The 18,050-nt window shown below is 34.7% G+C and overlaps 1 protein-coding gene across 6 annotated transcripts in view; it reads right to left on the minus strand.

The window, feature by feature from the left end:
• Positions 1–18,050, minus strand: part of SYNE2 (spectrin repeat containing nuclear envelope protein 2) — a 306,127-nt gene that overhangs the window by 197,815 nt on the left and 90,262 nt on the right. For 5 of the 6 annotated variants that reach the window (XM_076003979.1, XM_076003977.1, XM_076003980.1 and 2 more), the window contains exons 11-21: positions 16,904–17,041; positions 12,968–13,123; positions 12,239–12,351; positions 11,209–11,371; positions 9,769–9,847; positions 9,320–9,507; positions 7,777–7,941; positions 6,431–6,577; positions 4,661–4,834; positions 1,114–1,272; positions 645–818 (exon numbers count right to left, since the gene is read on the minus strand). In XM_076003979.1, the coding sequence (XP_075860094.1) occupies positions 645–818; positions 1,114–1,272; positions 4,661–4,834; positions 6,431–6,577; positions 7,777–7,941; positions 9,320–9,507; positions 9,769–9,847; positions 11,209–11,371; positions 12,239–12,351; positions 12,968–13,123; positions 16,904–17,041 (1,656 nt within the window). The remainder of the gene's footprint in view (positions 1–644; positions 819–1,113; positions 1,273–4,660; positions 4,835–6,430; positions 6,578–7,776; positions 7,942–9,319; positions 9,508–9,768; positions 9,848–11,208; positions 11,372–12,238; positions 12,352–12,967; positions 13,124–16,903; positions 17,042–18,050) is intronic. The other variant, XM_076003981.1, reaches the window with a different exon arrangement.

The following is an 18,050-nucleotide window of genomic DNA, read 5'->3' on the forward strand; positions in this document are numbered from 1 at the left end:
AGCTTTGCTTCTAATCCCCTCGCACCTCCAACAGTGTTAATTAATAGTGAGTCTCTGGTTTGGCTCCATCTTAAGCTACAATCAACTGCCTATCAAACCATGCAAAAACCAACCTGAAACTGTCTCCATACAAAACAACATTATTGGGTAGTTACCTACAGATGAGTATATGTCTGTAAACAACACTTACGAAAGCATTTTAATAATGATAGCATTTTTTTACATTCAGAAAATTTTAACTATGCAAAATGCCTTCCTTTCCCTGTTTTCACTGAAAGCCTCACAACAAATCTGGCAGCTGGATATGGCTGGAATTATTATGCTCATTTCACAAATAAAAAGGCCAGAGAAATTAAATTCTTATTCAATGTCCTAGAGTCAGCTGTGCTCCTTATACTGTATCACTGAGGACATTCAGCAGATCCATAATAAAATTTGAATCAAAAATATCTCCATTTGAATATTTAGTTTTAATAGCCTCAGGGAAACAATGTACGATACTGAGAAACTTTTTCAAGTTACAGTAACTTTGTATATCATTTGTAACTTTGTATATCATTACAATGAAGGAAACATCTTGATTTTAAACAAGATAGGTAGTTAATAATAAATATGCTACACTTGATGGCTGAAAACATTCCCACCTTATATTTTGAAATGAGTCCACCGGGGCTCTCTCTTTGCCCAAGTAACTGCTCAGCCCTCGTAATGTATGATTCAATTTCCTTCAGTGATTCTTCTGCCTTCAGCCTGACATCCACTTCTGGAGAAATGTCAGTTGAGCTCTTCAACATTGCAACAAGTTTTACTACATTGATCTACAAAGACAAAAAAATTCTCAAATTAACACTTGGCCCAACATTTTAGTAAATTCAGAAGTTAATATATGTTTTCTTTGAGTAGCAACTCATATTTTCCCACTAGAAAAAGGAATATATGATTTATTATATTTGCCAATATGCTGTGAATTGTTAAAAAAATAAAATATAACGCAAAAGTAATATTTTACAAAATGTTTCCAAGCTAGAGAGCTTACCCAACCCTTCATCACCGACCCGTGACTGCTCAGTTTTAAAGAAGAGATCTGTTAAATAGGGAATATTAAAAAGAGACCTGGACTTTGTCTTTAGCTTCTCGAATCTTTGTCTGAAGCCCAGCCTTGATAACATGTTGGAGGGACTCCTGGCTTGAAATACTCTGTATATCCATTTGTAAAGTATCCTCCGCTCTAGCCATAAGCTCGTCATACATAGAGCCTTTGGCAATAAGACGCTGTAAAAACAAATTGAAGTGAGATCACAATGAACATTCTGATTGTGTATTAAACATTAATTGTAATAATCCCATCAGGAAACCAAAAAAGTTCATTATTTATCCAAAATTAAGCAAGTTTGTATTCTGAAAAATGTTATTTCAAAAATTCATTTTGTTATTTTATATTAATACAGATTCTGAACATGTTCTTTTACAGATTATTCTTTATATAGTGAACATATCAATAAAATAAAGACTAGAAGTAGTACAACATCGGTAGAAAATGAGTTGAAAGAAAAGTGATAAACCTTAAAATGAAGTTGTTTCTAAGACAAATTAGCAGGGAAGGGAATTCAATAAATGTTACTGAAGAAAATGGCTATTGGAAAATAATCTTTTTAGAACTTTGCTTTATACTATATAGGAAAAACATATTCCATATAGATCAGAAAGTTACATATACAATATGAAACCACAAAAAGACATTATCCATGAAAATCAATCTGCTATCTGGGTGTAGATAGCAGGCATAACAGCAAGGACAGACATGGCTATATAAATATTAAAAAGCTCCATTGTAAAATAAAATAAAACAACTTAAAAGTCAACAACCTAGTAAAAATATTTGCTACAAAAATGAAAATGGATCACAAAGAGCTTGTATAATTCAATAAGAAACATATCAATATCCCAAAGAAAATTCTAAAAATACAAAAACAAATAATTTACAGAAACAAATATCTAATAAATATATGAAAGATAGTTCAATCTTACATATAACCAAAGAAGTATAAAAAATTAAAACAATGAGATACCACTTTTCAGTTTTCAAGTTCACAAAAAATAATTTTTTAATTACAACTCATAGTGGCATGAGTATGAAAATATAAAAATTATATGATATCGGCAATGTAAATGGTGACATTAATTCTCTTATGGCAGTGGAATTATAGTGATTTTAATATTCTGAAATTAGCACATTCATATAAAATTTCCATTTTTCCCTCTTTTTAATTATAAAAATAACAAAAAAGCTCTTGTAAAAAAAAAACAAAACTAAGGCTGGGCGTGGTGGCTAGCATTCTGGCAGGCCAAGGTGGGTGGACTGCTCAAGGTCAGGAATTCAAAACCAGCCTGAGCAAGAGCGAGACCCCGTCGCTACTAAAAAATAGACAAAAATAAATTGGCCAGTTAAAAATATATAGAAAAAAAAGATTAGCCAGGAATGGTGGCACATGCCTGTAGTCCCAACTACTCAGGAGGCTCAGACAGAAGGATCGCTCAAGCCCAGGAGTTTGAGGTTGCTGTGAGCTAGGCTGATGCCATGGCACTCTATCCTGGGAAAAGAGAGTGAGACTCTGTCTAAAAAAATAAAAAATAAATAAATAAAAGGTGCAGCATGTAAAGAAAACATTCTTCTTCTCCCCCATCTCTCCCTTAGCCTGTCATTTAATCAATCATTTCCAAGCTCATTTTAGAAATATTTATTTTATGAGTACTATGTACCAGGAGCTACACTAGGAGCTGGGCATCATGCAGGATCAAGTCAGACTAAGTGAGTTATTTGTATGTCCTAACAGGTTTCTTCTATGAATATAAATGCATAGAGTATAAAAACACAACTCAGTCTTAAAAAACACAAATGAGGCCAGGCATAGTGGCTCATGCCTGTAATCACAGCACTTTGAGACACCAAAGCAGGAAGATCACTTGAGGCAAGGAGATCAAGACCAGCCTGAGCAACAAAGCAAGACCCAGTCTCTACCAAAAATTAAAAAAAAATAGCCAGGTGATGTGTCACATGCCTGTAGTCCCAGCTACTCAGGAGGCTGAGGCAGGAGGATCACTGAGCCTAGCAGTTTGAGGTTACAGTGAGCTATGCTCATGCCACTGCATTCCAGCCTGGGCAACAGAGTGAGACCCTGCCTCAGGAAAAAAAAAAAAAAAAAAAAAAGCAAACAATAACAACAACAAAAATAACAAAACAAAAAAACCCCACACATACAAATCAGAACATATTATCAATATTGTTCAGCAACTTGCATTTCTTAAGAATATATTTTGATCTGATAGAGATCTACTTGATTCTTTCTTAATAGAAGAACATTTTCATATATTTATATTTTCATTGTTTATAAAAGGAGTCATTTTTACTGTTTTGAAAATATTTTAAAATAATTTTAAATTAAAAAATAGTATTTAGGCCGGGCGTGGTGGCTCACGCTTGTAATCCTAGCACTCTGGGAGGCCGAGGCGGGCGGATTGCTCAAGGTCAGGAGTTCAAAACCAGCCTGAGCGAGACCCTGTCTCTACTATAAAAATAGAAAGAAATTAATTGGCCAACTAATATATATATATATACAATTAGCCGGGCATGGTGGCGCGTGCCTGTAGTCCCAGCTACTTGGGAGGCTGAGGCAGGAGGATTGCTTGAGCCCAGGAGTTTGAGGTTGCTGTGAGCTAGGCTGACGCCATGGCACTCACTCTAGCCTGGGCAACAAAGCGAGACTCTGTCTTAAAAAAAAAAAAAAAAATAGTATTTAAAGAATAATTTTTAAATATTGAATTTCTATCTCATTTTTTTCATTAAAATAAATTCTAGATAGAGCAAACACATATAAAAAATAAAATTAGAAAAGCATTGGCAGATGGCTGATACATTTATATAATATTTTCAAAGCAATAAAAACTATCATTCTTACAAACAATGAAAACACAAAATGCTGAAATGTATACCATTCAGAAAAGTAGGCTTAGAAAAATTATGTAAATGCTCTTTTATTCCAGGAACTTCCCTTCTTGTTGTAATTTATAACATGCTCTATAGGTTTTATAGCTGAGCTGGAACTCAGTAAAAAGCTCAATGATAACTCTTTTCCCAGGAGAACTAAGTAATATTAAAACACACTCTTGCCTCATTGCCTTTCAATGAGTCAATTGCCTGAGAATAAAGACAGAATGGAGTTCTTACAACATTAGTCACCCTCCTAGCATCAAGTAAGGAGAGGAAAGTGGCTTAATCAGAAGATGAACTTTCAAAGCAGATTATATAATCTCTTATATTCACACTGCACTGAGCTATATGTGACTGAACTCACTCACTCATCCCTCATTGCCCTCTGATGCAAGAGAATGTGTTAATCCCCATTCTATAACAGGGAAAATTAGTCCCAGAACTTAATACTTGTAAGGTATCATAAGTGATATCCTAATTTATCCTCTGTCTTCAAGCAAAATCATAGCAAATGATCCAGGGAGACGAATCCATGCATTTTCTTAAAACTCCTAATAAAGAAAATTTAAACTATAGGTTTAGTACTATTTACTTTAAAACTTTCTATTGATCCTAAAACATACATCCACAACCATGAAAATACCCTCTTAATAAATACTTTTATACTCATACCTGCAAAGATTCTTCCATGGAGGTATCCACATCATCTTCAGGTCTCAGAAGATCCAAAAGAGATTTGGTTTCTGCCTCCCAGATTTCCACTTGTCCAATGAGTTTTTCAACCTCTTCAGCAACTTTTAGCTGCCCTATGAATTCTTCATGTTCTTTTTCATGTTCTTCTCCAGCCTACAACATTCAAATTATCACTAAGAAAGTGCCAACATGTATATTATAAAATACTATTCCATACCAAAAACTTACACCTTTTTTCTTTACTGCAGAATGCTAATTCAACATATTCTAAACATAAGATCTAGTTTTTGGACAATGATGATAACACTTTATGACAGTATGTATCATTTTACAAGTTAAAAGTTTTATTCATGTTTTCTTTATTATAATATCATGCTTACCAGTTACATCATATTATCTGCATTTTATAGGTAAGATTATAAAGGCAATATCCTAATTTTCTAATCTTTAACACATTTCTAAAACTCATATACAATTTAATTACAGCTATTAGTAATAATACTTGTAAAATATCAAGAATAAATTCAGAATCAAATTTTAACAAAAAAAAAATTTTTTTTTTTTTGAGGCAGAGTCTCGCTTTGTTGCCCAGGCTAGAGTGAGTGCTGTGGCGTCAGCCTAGCTCACAGCAACCTCAAACTCCTGGGCTCAAGCAATCCTGCTGCCTCAGCCTCCCGAGTAGCTGGGACTATAGGCATGCACCACCATGCCCGGCTCATTTTTTCTATATATATTAGCTGGCCAACTAATTTCTTTCTATTTATAGTAGAAACGGGGTCTCCCTCTTGCTCAGGCTGGTTTTGAACTCCTGACCTCGAGCAATCCACCTGCCTCGGCCTCCCAGAGTGCTAGGATTACAGGCGTGAGCCACCTCGCCCGGCCTAAACAAACTTATCTTTTCTCATTAATAATCTCTCAGTATTCTATAGGTTGGTAATACTATATAGCTTTACATGATAGATATGTCTTCTGTTATTATATATTGACAAATTATAATTGCATATATTCACAGGCTACATAGATACATTCTTAAAGTTGTTTTTAATCAGATCACATTTTTAAATGCATCAGAAGAGTATAGTGTTCTAAAGCATATTGCATAAATTCAGATCTTTCCAGATTCTCTTGAGCAGGCTAGGCGTCCCTATGGTGGGAAAACACCAAACTCCATCACAGCAATTGGCCAGAGCCAGTTAAAAATTACTTTAAGTAAAGCTGTATAAGTTGTTATTCTGAAGGAGGCACATTTACAAAACCATAGGTATTATGTCTTATACATGCACGATATTTTATATTTTTTTTGTTCCTTCTCCATATTCTTACCTATAATCTAAAGTCATTCCCCAAATTACCCCAAAAAACAATGAAGAAAGATATTTTTCCCCATTTTACAGCAGCCTCACACAAAGAACCCAGGGTCTGGCCTAAAGTTAGACAATTTCTGAGCACTAGTCAAAAGTAATCTCAAGAAAATATCAACTCAAATTTACGCCGCTCAGAAACCATGAGTGCTTCTGTGTGCCTGTGGAACTCCACGGTGTGGGAAGAGACAGTAAGTGAAGTAGACTTTTGTGCTAAAGGTCACTTAATGGGGGGAACCACTTAAGTGTTTGCCTAGAAAATTATCACACTTTAAATGTTATCTAGTAATCCACACATTTATCATTGTCTCAACAATATGATTTTTTTAATGGCAAAGTTAAATTATTTCTACTTGCAAATAAAATACACAAAGTATGACTATTTTACCTTTATATTCTGATAGTGATATTCAGGAAGTTCTATTGATGTATCTACCAAAAAATCAACAGCTGGTTTTTCTTCTTTAGATAGAATATTTCCAGAATTGTCAAAAATGGGCCGATCCTGTTTTTTTATAAGTGGTAGTTTCATTTCCTGTAAAAGAATTTCCTGAAATTTAATGCTCATTTTTATTTTTATGCTAATATATATTATAAACAGTAAGTGGATATAATATGTTCAAATATGTATTTAGGATTTATCATCTAGTAGCAATGTTATAAAATATGGGCATTTCCAATAAAACACTTAAGTCTCAAATCATTAAGAATAAGGAATAGGCTGGGCACAGTGGCTCACGCCAGTAATCTTAGCACTTTTGGAGGCTGAAGTGGGAGGATCATTTGAGGCCAGGAGTTCCAAACCAGCCTAAGCAACATAGTATAACTTTGTCTCTACAAAAAGCAAAAAAATTAGCCAGGCATGGTGGCACATGCTTGTAGCTACTCAGGAGGCTGAGGCAGGAGGATCACATAAGCCCAGGAGTTTAAAGTTATAGTGAGCTATGAGTATACAATGGCACTCTAGCCTGCACAACAAAGTGAGATCCTGTCTCAGAAAAAGAATAAGAAGTAGAATAATTTAAGTTGAAAAAATATTTATTAAAAGTCTTGCTTTTATGAGGCTTTGTACTAAATACAGAGATAAATAAGGCTCAGTGTATGGACTCAAGAACCTTGAAATCTAGTAGGTAAAACAATGCCTATATTATTTCTTAACGATAAATTTCAACAAGAAAGCTGTTTATTATAAGGCTGTCTTAGGTATATACTCAAGAGAAATGATAATGTATGTTTACACAAAAACTTATACATGAATGTTCATAGCTGCATTGTTCATAATACCAGAAAAGTAAAAAGAACTCAAATATGCATCAGCTGTTGAAGGATGAACAAAATGTGGTATAATGACAATTATTCATCAATAAGAAGGAATTAAGTACTACAATGTGGATGAACTTTAAAAATATCACGCAAAGTGAAATAAGCCAGTCACAACAGACCACGTATTGTATAATTCCATTATATGAAATGTCTAAAACAGGCAAATCTATAGAAACAGAAAGTAAATTAGTGGTTGCCTAGGGCTAGGGTTTGGGAGGAAATGGGGAGTAACTGCTGATGGGTACTAGGTTTCTTTATAAAGTGATGAAAACATTCTAAAATTGATTATGGTGATGGCCACACAACTCTGTGAACACACTAAGAACCAATGAGTTATACACTTAAAATAAATGAAGTATATGGTGTGTGAATTACATCTAAATAAAGCTGTAACCAATCAAAAGAACTTACAAGCTGAGTTTTTGAAACAAGCTTTCTCCATCTTTTATTCAGCCTTCTCAGTTCTTTAGAAATAGAAGATCCAACTGCATCATCGCTAACTTCAATGAGGAAATTTCCTGCTCCATTTAAAGTAGTATGATTTAGATTCCATTGGGAGAGTGTCTCAAACGGAACCTACATAACATATAATCAATATAATATTTTAATGACATAATATTTGTCTATCATTTATAATAGCTATCTACCAAGGAAAGTTCTAAGCAAAAGTGAGTGTGACAGTTTTTACAGAGACTCTGACTCTCCCCTTAGGCTTCTCCCATTCCTGTTGGTCTGGCTCTTCGTCCCAAATCACTAAATGGCAGGTGCCACCTGTCTACCATTCATTACTCCTGGTCTTGGACTTTTGGGAAGCAACTGATCTATCTTTCTCAGTGGCTGATGAGCTTACGGCAGAGGTTTTCAAACCCATTCAGTTCATGGCACCCTTAATGTGTCAGTAATTCTTTCCACAAAGTCCCTAGGCCAGAAGAATTATCTAACAGTTTCCATTTTTAAGCAGTCAGGATGACAACTTAGTAGTAGCATGGTATCCAAGATATTGGCGTTTCTGTGTCTCTCTCAAAATTTAGAGTATCCTATAAGTTCTCTTAGTTCTCTTTGGTAGCCCGTAGCATCTCAGCAGAGTTTGGGAATTGCAGGCTTCGAGTGTTATTTTTCTCAGAGTTATGTATATTTTAATAGAAGTCCTTTAAAGACGAAAGAACTGTCAGAAGCCTAAGAACTGAATTTCTAGCATCAATATAAGTGCCAAAGAGAAGTAATGACTCACTAACCCTTAAAATGCTCATTTTGTGCACTCATACACTTAACACAAATTTTACTTTCATTCAAATAACCTATTTTCTGTTGAGTAATTTTAGTTTCCATTCTAAAAGGCTATCTACATCCATTTGCAACAGAGAAAAACAAATGAAAGAAAATCTACCTCAGATAATCATAGAAAAGATTATTATATGAACAACAAATGAAAAAAATAATGAATTACATTAACATTTCTTCTACACCTCTCCACATAAGCCTAAGGTATTTTGATTTTCCTCCTCTAGAAACTTGGGAAGACTTCTTTTTAGACAGTAGTTTATTTTAAATGTGTCTACAAGATACCCAGTACATTATATCTTTTATTTATTTATTTTTTTGCCCTACATGAAATTTGACTAATATGTCTTTTATTTTCTCTCCAAAAAGCTTAGCAAAATATCTCTGAAACGCTGTACTGTGTATATAAATTATAGCTCAATAAAGATTTGTGTGTGTGTGTGTGTGTGTGTGTGTGTGTGTGTGTGTGTGTATGTATAAAACCCATGTGGAGAAAACTTCCTTTGGAAAATTATATAGGGAAGAAACTAAACTCTTTCCAAGACTTTAGGGAATTTTTTAAAACACAAGTTCACTCTTTTCTGGAGTCTTATCTTTGGATTGAAAATGAGGGTCTCCAAACAGAACAAAATTAAAAAGTAAAATTGAGCAGGTACCATTAGACTGCAAATACCTCTTTAATCTGTTCCTTCTTTGTCTCCTCAAAACAATCCTTTAGTAAGCGAAGGTTTTCCATATAAGTAGCCCAACACTCCAGAACTTTTTGTAGAGTAGACTTCACATTATATATATTTTTTCTATACATACAAACATTATCTTTCACCATCACATATTGTTTACTGATATTCTGACATTCTCCAGCTACAATATTAACAAAACAAGAAGGTAATCTTAGAAAATGATTTCTTATTAACAAAATACTGTCAAAAATATTTGCATATTAATTGACAGAGGCAAAATAATATGTACTCTGATGATATTAAATGTAAAGGCAAGAATTTTCCAAGGAAACATGCATATAAAACTAATTTCTAAAACATTAAAGAATAAATGAAGCCAAACAGATAAAATGTTATTCTTAAGTGATGGTCATTCCATCAAAAAGTAACTGAACTACTTTACCCAAATTCTTAGCAATCTCTTCACATTTTTGGAAAGAAGTATCAAGTTGAACTAGGAACTCTTTTTCTTCAATAAATTCCTGAGGTTGGAGGGGAAGGAAAAAAAAACATATTGACAGTTTTTACTTTTAAAAATGTACCAGGAAATCCAGATAGTGACATAACATAGATATTAAAGAAACACATAGTTACCAAAATGTCTTTAGGGCTTTTATACTACATATCTGGTAGGAAAAGAGGAAGAGCATTCCATGAAGGACAGTTAAGATCTAGGAGATATGAGTAAGAACACTATATAGGTATGATACCTGACAAAGTTCGTCTTAACGTGGTGATATGGTTCTACAATGGCTTTCCTCTTGTGGGAAAAGGCAAGTACTTACAACAATTTCAAAATCTCCTACTTTACATATTAATATTGCATAATTGTATCAGTTCTTATTTCATGTGGTTTATTAACACTGAGTAATTTTTATTAGATACATTAAAGTATGTTATAAACAGGTATCATCCATCACACAAAAACATTTCAGAAACTACCATTAACCAAATTCTGCCATGGAAAAATACTGAGCTAATTCAAAATTCTTATTTATTGTATATTTATATGTGCCAGTAATATGATTCTTTAAATACAAAAATTAAAATGTAAAGATGGCCAAAAAACTAAAAATATTCTAAATCTAATCTAATTTAGAACTACATTTATGCTTCCTGTTTGGAAACATACAGTATTTAAATCATAACTTGTAAATAAATTTCTCTTCATCACACTTTTAAATTTTTGCAATGAAATTTACAATCTTTGATTTTTCCTTTTTCTTCCTCATTTCCAAAAGGAGGAAAAGAGAAAGACAGATTAAGGCCTAAGTGTAGAAGTGACATTAGTGACATTTCTGTGATGCTTTAGTTTTAATTTAGAAGTGAACACACTTGTAGCTAAATCAATTGAAACATTTTTGTCCTATAAAACGGAAGATCTAAGGCCAAAAAAAAAGAGCCTCAAGAAAGAACAAAAAATATTGTTTTCCTAACTACTAAAACTTAAGAGAGGCTAAGGTCAAAATGTTGTTAGAAAAATATAATTAATGAATGAACCCATGATCAGAAAGGGAAAAAAAATATTAAGCAAGATTTCGAGTAAGCGAACGAAGGAATTTTGAAGGGAGAAAACACCCAAACATTCTCTATTAAATTAATTGGCCTGGTTAACTCCTAATCTCTCCTGGGGTGGTAAAAATGCTGTTTTCTCTTTCTTACTCCTCCCTATGCCTGCAATTTGACTACCTATACTTCAGACAGTATTTAAGCTAATGAAAGCTACCGAGAAACCCTATCTTTAAAACTTGAAGAGTTAATGGGAAATCACACCAAGGGAAATGCAAATCCAGCTCCCAGACATGAAAAATAGTTGCCTAAGACACAAAATAAAACAGCTTACATGCCAGTCTTCCAGCAGTAATTCCACAGAGTCTTTGTTCCCATATTTAATGTTCCAAACGTCCAATTTTGATTTCACTTCATCTAGCAAACCAAGCACTGAGCACTTATAGTAATGAAATTCTAGAAGTAGAATGGATTTTCCCCCTGAAATGTTGTTGATTCTGGAAAACAACATGCAGGTTTAAAATTTAACTTAATATTATTGAACAAATGTGAAGAATCTGTTCAGCATTTTAAAAAATTGGGGGGCTTCAACTTTTTCTTTTAAACATGAAATTCAGAAGTATCCTTAAGTCTTTTTTTTTCTCTTCTAAACAGTGAAAAATAAATATTGTGGCTAGATATAAAACAACCACTGCTAAGGTGAAACATCAAAAACAGAACATTTTCTGAAGAAACTATTCCCCTATTGAGAAATCTTGTAATAAAATGTTGATCTACAAAATATTTTACTAAAATTGAAAACTTCTGTATAACTTAATAAAAACTATAGTTTAATAGTTTATGTATTAATAGTTTTTTGTATTAAGGCTAACACCTTCTCATTATTCTCATAAATTGCTTATGAATAATGAGAAAAGATAATAAGGATAGTCATCAATTAAATAATCTCTATATTTACAGTATTTTACAGTTGATAATAAAGTGCTCTCATATGCTATCCCTCAGTTGATCCAGTATCCTTCTAAGACATGTACAGGGTAATTATCATCACCCTACATTTACAAATGAGGAAACATGCTCAAAAAGACAATAACTTAGCCAAAACCGAGATATAGAGCTCAGTTTCTAACTCTAACCCCAGAACTTTTTCCTACACCATATTATACCATTCAATAAAAAAGGAAGTGTGTTAAATAGGAAATAACATTATTATTACATAAAACATGAAGATACTATTATCAAGACTTAAAGGAGAATACTTGTCAGAAATTATCTAGAAGTCTGTATTTTGTGGTCCCTGGAGCACAAGGTTAGTGCTCAAACATGAACAGTACCAGCAGTTGTGAAATGGTAGTGTTACAAACCGTCTTTTCATTTCCTCCAATTTGTTAGGTGGTACCAATGGCAAATGTTTTTCATCTCTATTTTCAAATGTAAGGAGAATGTTCGAATAACAGTCAAATCTATCCATCAGATTCTGAAAAGAAATTTAGCATGACATAAACCAGATTTATTGCCAAACACTATAATTGAGGGTTTATTAATCTCATTTGCATTAAATCTTTTTTTCAAAAAAAAAATCCTAAAGCCCCCCTTTTTTTAACTAAGACTTTGTGAATAAATATTTTTCTCATTAGTGTTTTAAATTGAAACATTTTACAGAGAGGCAGACTGCAATTTCTTTGGTAAAACCATTATCAAAATCTTTTATTTTTGGTGTATTTTCCATTCCTTTGTGGGCTCACATGCTATAAATCTCACATATCAAATTCCTTTGTGCCATTTTAGTGAGAACCCATTCTCCCACATTTTAAACCAGTCTCCCCCTCACCACCGGGCCTTTTCCTTTTTTGTCAGACTTTAGAGTTGCTTTAGAACTCTATTTGTACTCATTCTTACTGTCTCAACCTGAAACTAGCACAACAGGTCATGAATGTGACAGTATCTTCCAGATCCCCAAAATTTCCAGGGGAATCATTCTAAACCATCAGATACCCACAATATTTTCTTCTCTTCTTTCTAGGACAAAGTCTTCCTCAAGAATAATCCCTAACAAAGTATAGATTTTTCCACATCTCTTTTTCTTTTCCAACCTTGAATAGAGTCATTTTCTCTTGTGTCAGAGTCATGGCTTCAGAGTAATCCTGGGAGGATGGCAAATCTTCAGCCCTGAGCTGCTCCACCTCCTGGAGCCACGCTTCGATCTCCTTGAGGGGGAGATAATTCAGCTGTGTTTTCCACGCATTAATCTGAAAGAAAGGAAGATACAGAATGTTTGGGAATGCCAAAAAAAAAAAAAAAAAAAAAAGAAAGGAAGATGTCCCTCAGTAGCAGAACTTTTCTAGTTTATTTCTTCACATACAGTATGTTTAATTCTACACATTTTCTCTGAACGCCAAGACTGATCAATGTGATCCGTCCCTCAAGGAAATGTTTATCAATGGATAAACTTCTTTAAACATCATTTAGCTTGTTCCCAACGGTTATGAATGGTAGTCAAAGAAGAACACCAGGTGGAGTTTTTCTGAATCTCCTGAAAAATACTCCTAGTATCAGCGAGGAACAAATTAAGGACATTTTCTACATTGAAAATCAAAAGGAATATGAAAATTTAAAAAGCTGTTAGAAAGAGGAGAACACAGGTGTTGAAGAAAAAGATGAAACAAGCTATTAAAAGTCTAAATTTTCAAGAAGATGATGATACATCACAGAAACTTTTGCAAGTGACACAAATGAGGCCCTGGCCTCTCTTGATGAGTCACAAGAAGGACATGGAGAGGCCAAGTTGGATGCAGAGGAAGCCATTGAAGTTGATCATTCTCACGATGTGGACATCTTTTAAGTATATTTTGAGAAATAAACCTTTCTAAAATAACAATGTAATAAAACATCTCTACTGAGAAAAACAAACATCATTTAGCTACTTGCTGATCAGGAACATGCTTTGTTCAAAAGCTGTAGGAACAGGCAGCATAAGCAAAAACAAATGTTTTGATAAACCCATGATAAGGTATGGGGGGGAGATTTGAAAGATTTAAAGTACCCATCTGAGCAAGGATGGACTATCGTATTGAAAGATCACCCTTTGAAAGCCCTGTGTTGGGCCCTGTGTTCTCTGACTGTACGACTACATCCGCCACACGGATTTATAGATCGCATTCCTCACTAGCCCTTACCATGTGTTCACACGAGATAGCTCTACCACAGCTCCTGAATATCTGTCCCTCACCACGGCCCCCCTCGATGCAGGCACACCGCCTCCTTCCTCAGCCGCCCGCCACTCCCTGCAAGCACACGTGTGTGACTACTTGTTTCTCCCAACGCTCTGTACGCTCGTGTCCTCGCTCTCGCTGCCCCTTCTATCTGGATGTCCCCTGCTCCTAAGCATCATCAAAACTCACTCACTCTTTTGCCAAAGTATGGGGCCTTTAAAAAAAAAACTCACCAATCATTCATTCATTGAGCAAACATTTACAAATAACCACTTATGCAAAGAATAGGGAGTAAAGATACAGGAGGCTTCTGGAGTACAGAGGGGACACGTGGCAGTCGCCCACCACACGGTACCGTGCAGCAGTTAGGGGCAAATTACAGGCACACATGGCAACACAGAAGCAACTTAAATCCATTGTGCTCAAAAATAAAAGTAAGAAACAACATATATAGCAAAACTTAGACTTATCACAAAAAAAAAACAAAAAAAACAACATATAACCTCAATTTACACAACCTAAAAATACACGTACACATAAACTCAATGTGTATTTTGCAAAAACATATAAAACAAAAAGGTACATGTTAAACACATCAAAATAGTGGCTTAAGGAGAAAGGGGAATGGAAAGAGGGTATGAGTGTGAAAGGCAGTAGACACACAATTAAAGCAAATGAATAAAAACAAGAGAAGGGCCTTGCCCAGACCCATGTGCAGTGTACAAATGGAAGAATAAGTTTCAACAAAACCCTGCATCAGAGGGTCAACCAAATAAATAGAAGCCACACTCTTGCCTGAACTGCCTATTTGCAAAGAAGCAGACAAGAGCACAGTTCCAGTAAAGTGTGGTAAATGACATAACAAAGCCAGGCAGAGGAGCTTGGGGAGGACCTCAGAAGAACACCAACTCTAGACTAATGTCCAGAATTCTTTTTTTTTTTTTTTTGAGGCAGGGTCTCACTCTGTCATCCAGGCTGGAGTGCAGTGGCATCATCATAGCTCACTGCAAGCTCCTGGGCATAAGGGATTTTCCTACCTTAGTCTGCCATGTAGCTGGGACTACAGGCATGCACCACCATGAATGGCTAGTTTTTCAATATTTTGTAGAGATAGGCAAAATGTTCTCATTCTTGTGAACTTTAATATAAACAACTCAGCATTTGCTTTTAGTTATTTGCCCAGGCTAGTCTCAAACTCCTGGCCTCAAGTGATCCTCCCACATCAGCTTCCCAAAGTGCTTGGATTGTAGGCGTGAGCCACCAGGCCTAGCCAACATCTGGAAATATTAGGCAAAGTAAAACTCCACCTCCAAGGCCACCTCTTTTCCTGACAACCCTATTAGGAATGTGACTTTTTACCCAAATTCACATAACTCTTTTATCACTTTTGAGGTATTCTCATTCCAAAGACATTCAAACACAAATCAAAATTTGTTTCAGTCAAATAACTTTCTTTAATGAAAGTATTGGTCTTAAGTCTATATGTTCTTTCTGTTACCTAGTTCTACTAAATGAACTGTTACTATTCTTAAATTGTTTTTTAATATGGGAAAGAGAATGCAAAATCTGTATATTATATGAGATACTTAATTCATCATTAAATCACTGAAAAATTGAGTGCTTGTTACATGCAAAGTAAATATCCAAAAGACATTTACCAACTACCTGGAGTATACAAAATGAGGACAAAGCTTGGCTCTTTTAAGGGAGTCAAATGGAATTATTCATAAAATAGAAGCAATAAATATTCCCGTTTTCCCATTCTGTTTTGCTTTTCTTGCTTTACAAGTTTATTTTCTCAATAGGCACATGGTAAAGATAATTCCACAATCTTAAATCATGAACTATATGCCAATAAGTCTCCAGTTGGAAAAAGAATGAAAAAAAGTTTTCATTATTGTGAAATTTAATATAAACAAGTCAGCATTTCCTTTTATTATATCTAATCATTTGTACATTTGCCACAAAATAAAAAATAAGCCCGAAAATTGAAAAAAGGATTGAGTTAAAGAGGCTAAGAACAGCACCTCTAATCGAATTATTATTCTTTGCACAAACAAAAGAAAGCTGTATATATTTTAAATGAAACCAAGCCCATGCTTTCTGACTCAGGGCTGCACTCACTATTCATGTAGCAGTCTGAAGAGGGCAAACAGAAGGAAATGTTTACCTTTCATTCCTCTCCTTTCTCTCTTAACATAGAAAACTGATTCCACACTTCCTTTCTTAGACAATTACTTTTCAATTTGGCTGAAAATTTATGTAAGATCTTATCAGGTCAAAATAACATAATGTTGCCATTTTCTACAGCAAAAAAATGAAACCATTTACTATATGATGCTTTGAGATATCTCTATTCTCAAACTATTGAACCAGAAACTGTCTAGATGATATTAACTTTTATACACATGATAACTTTAAAGTTAGCATGTCTCATTTTGTCACACCAAGAAAATGAGCTGCAGTCTACCTGACTAAGGAATGGTTTTCCAGGGTACTATCAATTTGCACCATCTAATTTTGCAAAATCGTTCTTTTTATGGTTTTTCTCATTATTTGGGGTAATTTTTTCATATTCAGCAAAATTAGGCCAGGTCTCTGTGGCCTAGAACAGTCTGAACTATACAGACAATATCTTCTTCCTTGACTTCCACTTTGTTGGGGACCTGTCACAGACAGCTCTTATCTTTTACAAGAGTCGATGTCAAAGCTGTGATCAGAACAGGAGCTGACATGGTGATGCAACGGGCATCACCACTTGATGAGTCTTCATCTAACAAAACAAAGAAGAACACTGAAAATAAACATAACAGTAACCTGGTTCTCGAGACTATCCCAGGCTTCTCTCAACTGTAACTGATCTTCATCCAGCTTATCCGGATTCCTTTTAACCGACAGAATGTCCAAGAAAGGTTTCTTTTCTTCATCAAATGACTCCATAAAGGACAGCAAGCTCTATAATTAGAAGAGTATTTTAAAGACTGAAATATTTAATTCCATTCATAAAAGGTAATCTGTTACACATTTTGAGGTCCATCACTATAGGTTATATTAAGTTTTCACTCAAAGGTAAAATCCCCTGGATCTAATACCGTCTCTCTGATCTGGTCTCTTTCTTGAGTGCACTATGACAACCTGGGTGCCAGCATAATGACACGGGTCTTGCTCAGCCGTGTCTCATGTCGGTATTGTTAGATTTCTACTGGAATGGAGCAGCGAGGCCACCTGGCTATAGAGGACAGATCATGAAGCCACATGAAAAATGTGAGTTGGTTTGTCCTTCCCATATGTGTTAACAACAAAATAAGAATGAATGGATGTGAAAATTCTGACAGCAGTCGTCATGTATATAAATGATTTTCGAAGTATTTATGACTAACTGAGCTTCAGCCAATTCTTCCCAATTCATTTTATACAAACTTTATAAAAACACTTTGTCTCCACCTTCAAAAATTTAATAAGCAAAGCTTTTCTTGGTTCATCTTTATGTGAAATATTGGAATTTGAGAGTTATCAATTCCATAAATATTATTTAAAGCATTATCCATAATTATTGACAGCATTTTAAATTAAATTTTATGAGCACACCAAGGGATAATTAATTTCCTTTAATTCTTTCTGACGATAACTTCATAAGGCCTTCTATTTAAGAAACATGACTCTGTGATACATTATTAAATCAAAGACTTCTGTGAGGACAATGCACTTCCGTTGTTCCACTGAGCATCTTGTCAATGAAAAAGTCTCAGGCAGGAGCTAAGCGGGAAGAAGCACGGGAAGCCTATGCAGCTCAGACGGAAGGAAGATGAGAATGTCTGATCGCGTCCTTCCCCACGACTCCAAACCAAAGAGGATGGGATGGCCCACAAGTCACACGACCCAGTGAATGCTAGAGTTGGGAAGCTGGACTCATCCCACCCACTCGCTTAACAGACAGGGAGATGGAGGCCTAGAGGTGCTAAGA

Source organism: Microcebus murinus, chromosome 6 (genome assembly GCF_040939455.1).
Source record: "Microcebus murinus isolate Inina chromosome 6, M.murinus_Inina_mat1.0, whole genome shotgun sequence".
In the NCBI taxonomy this organism is placed as follows: domain Eukaryota; kingdom Metazoa; phylum Chordata; class Mammalia; order Primates; family Cheirogaleidae; genus Microcebus; species Microcebus murinus.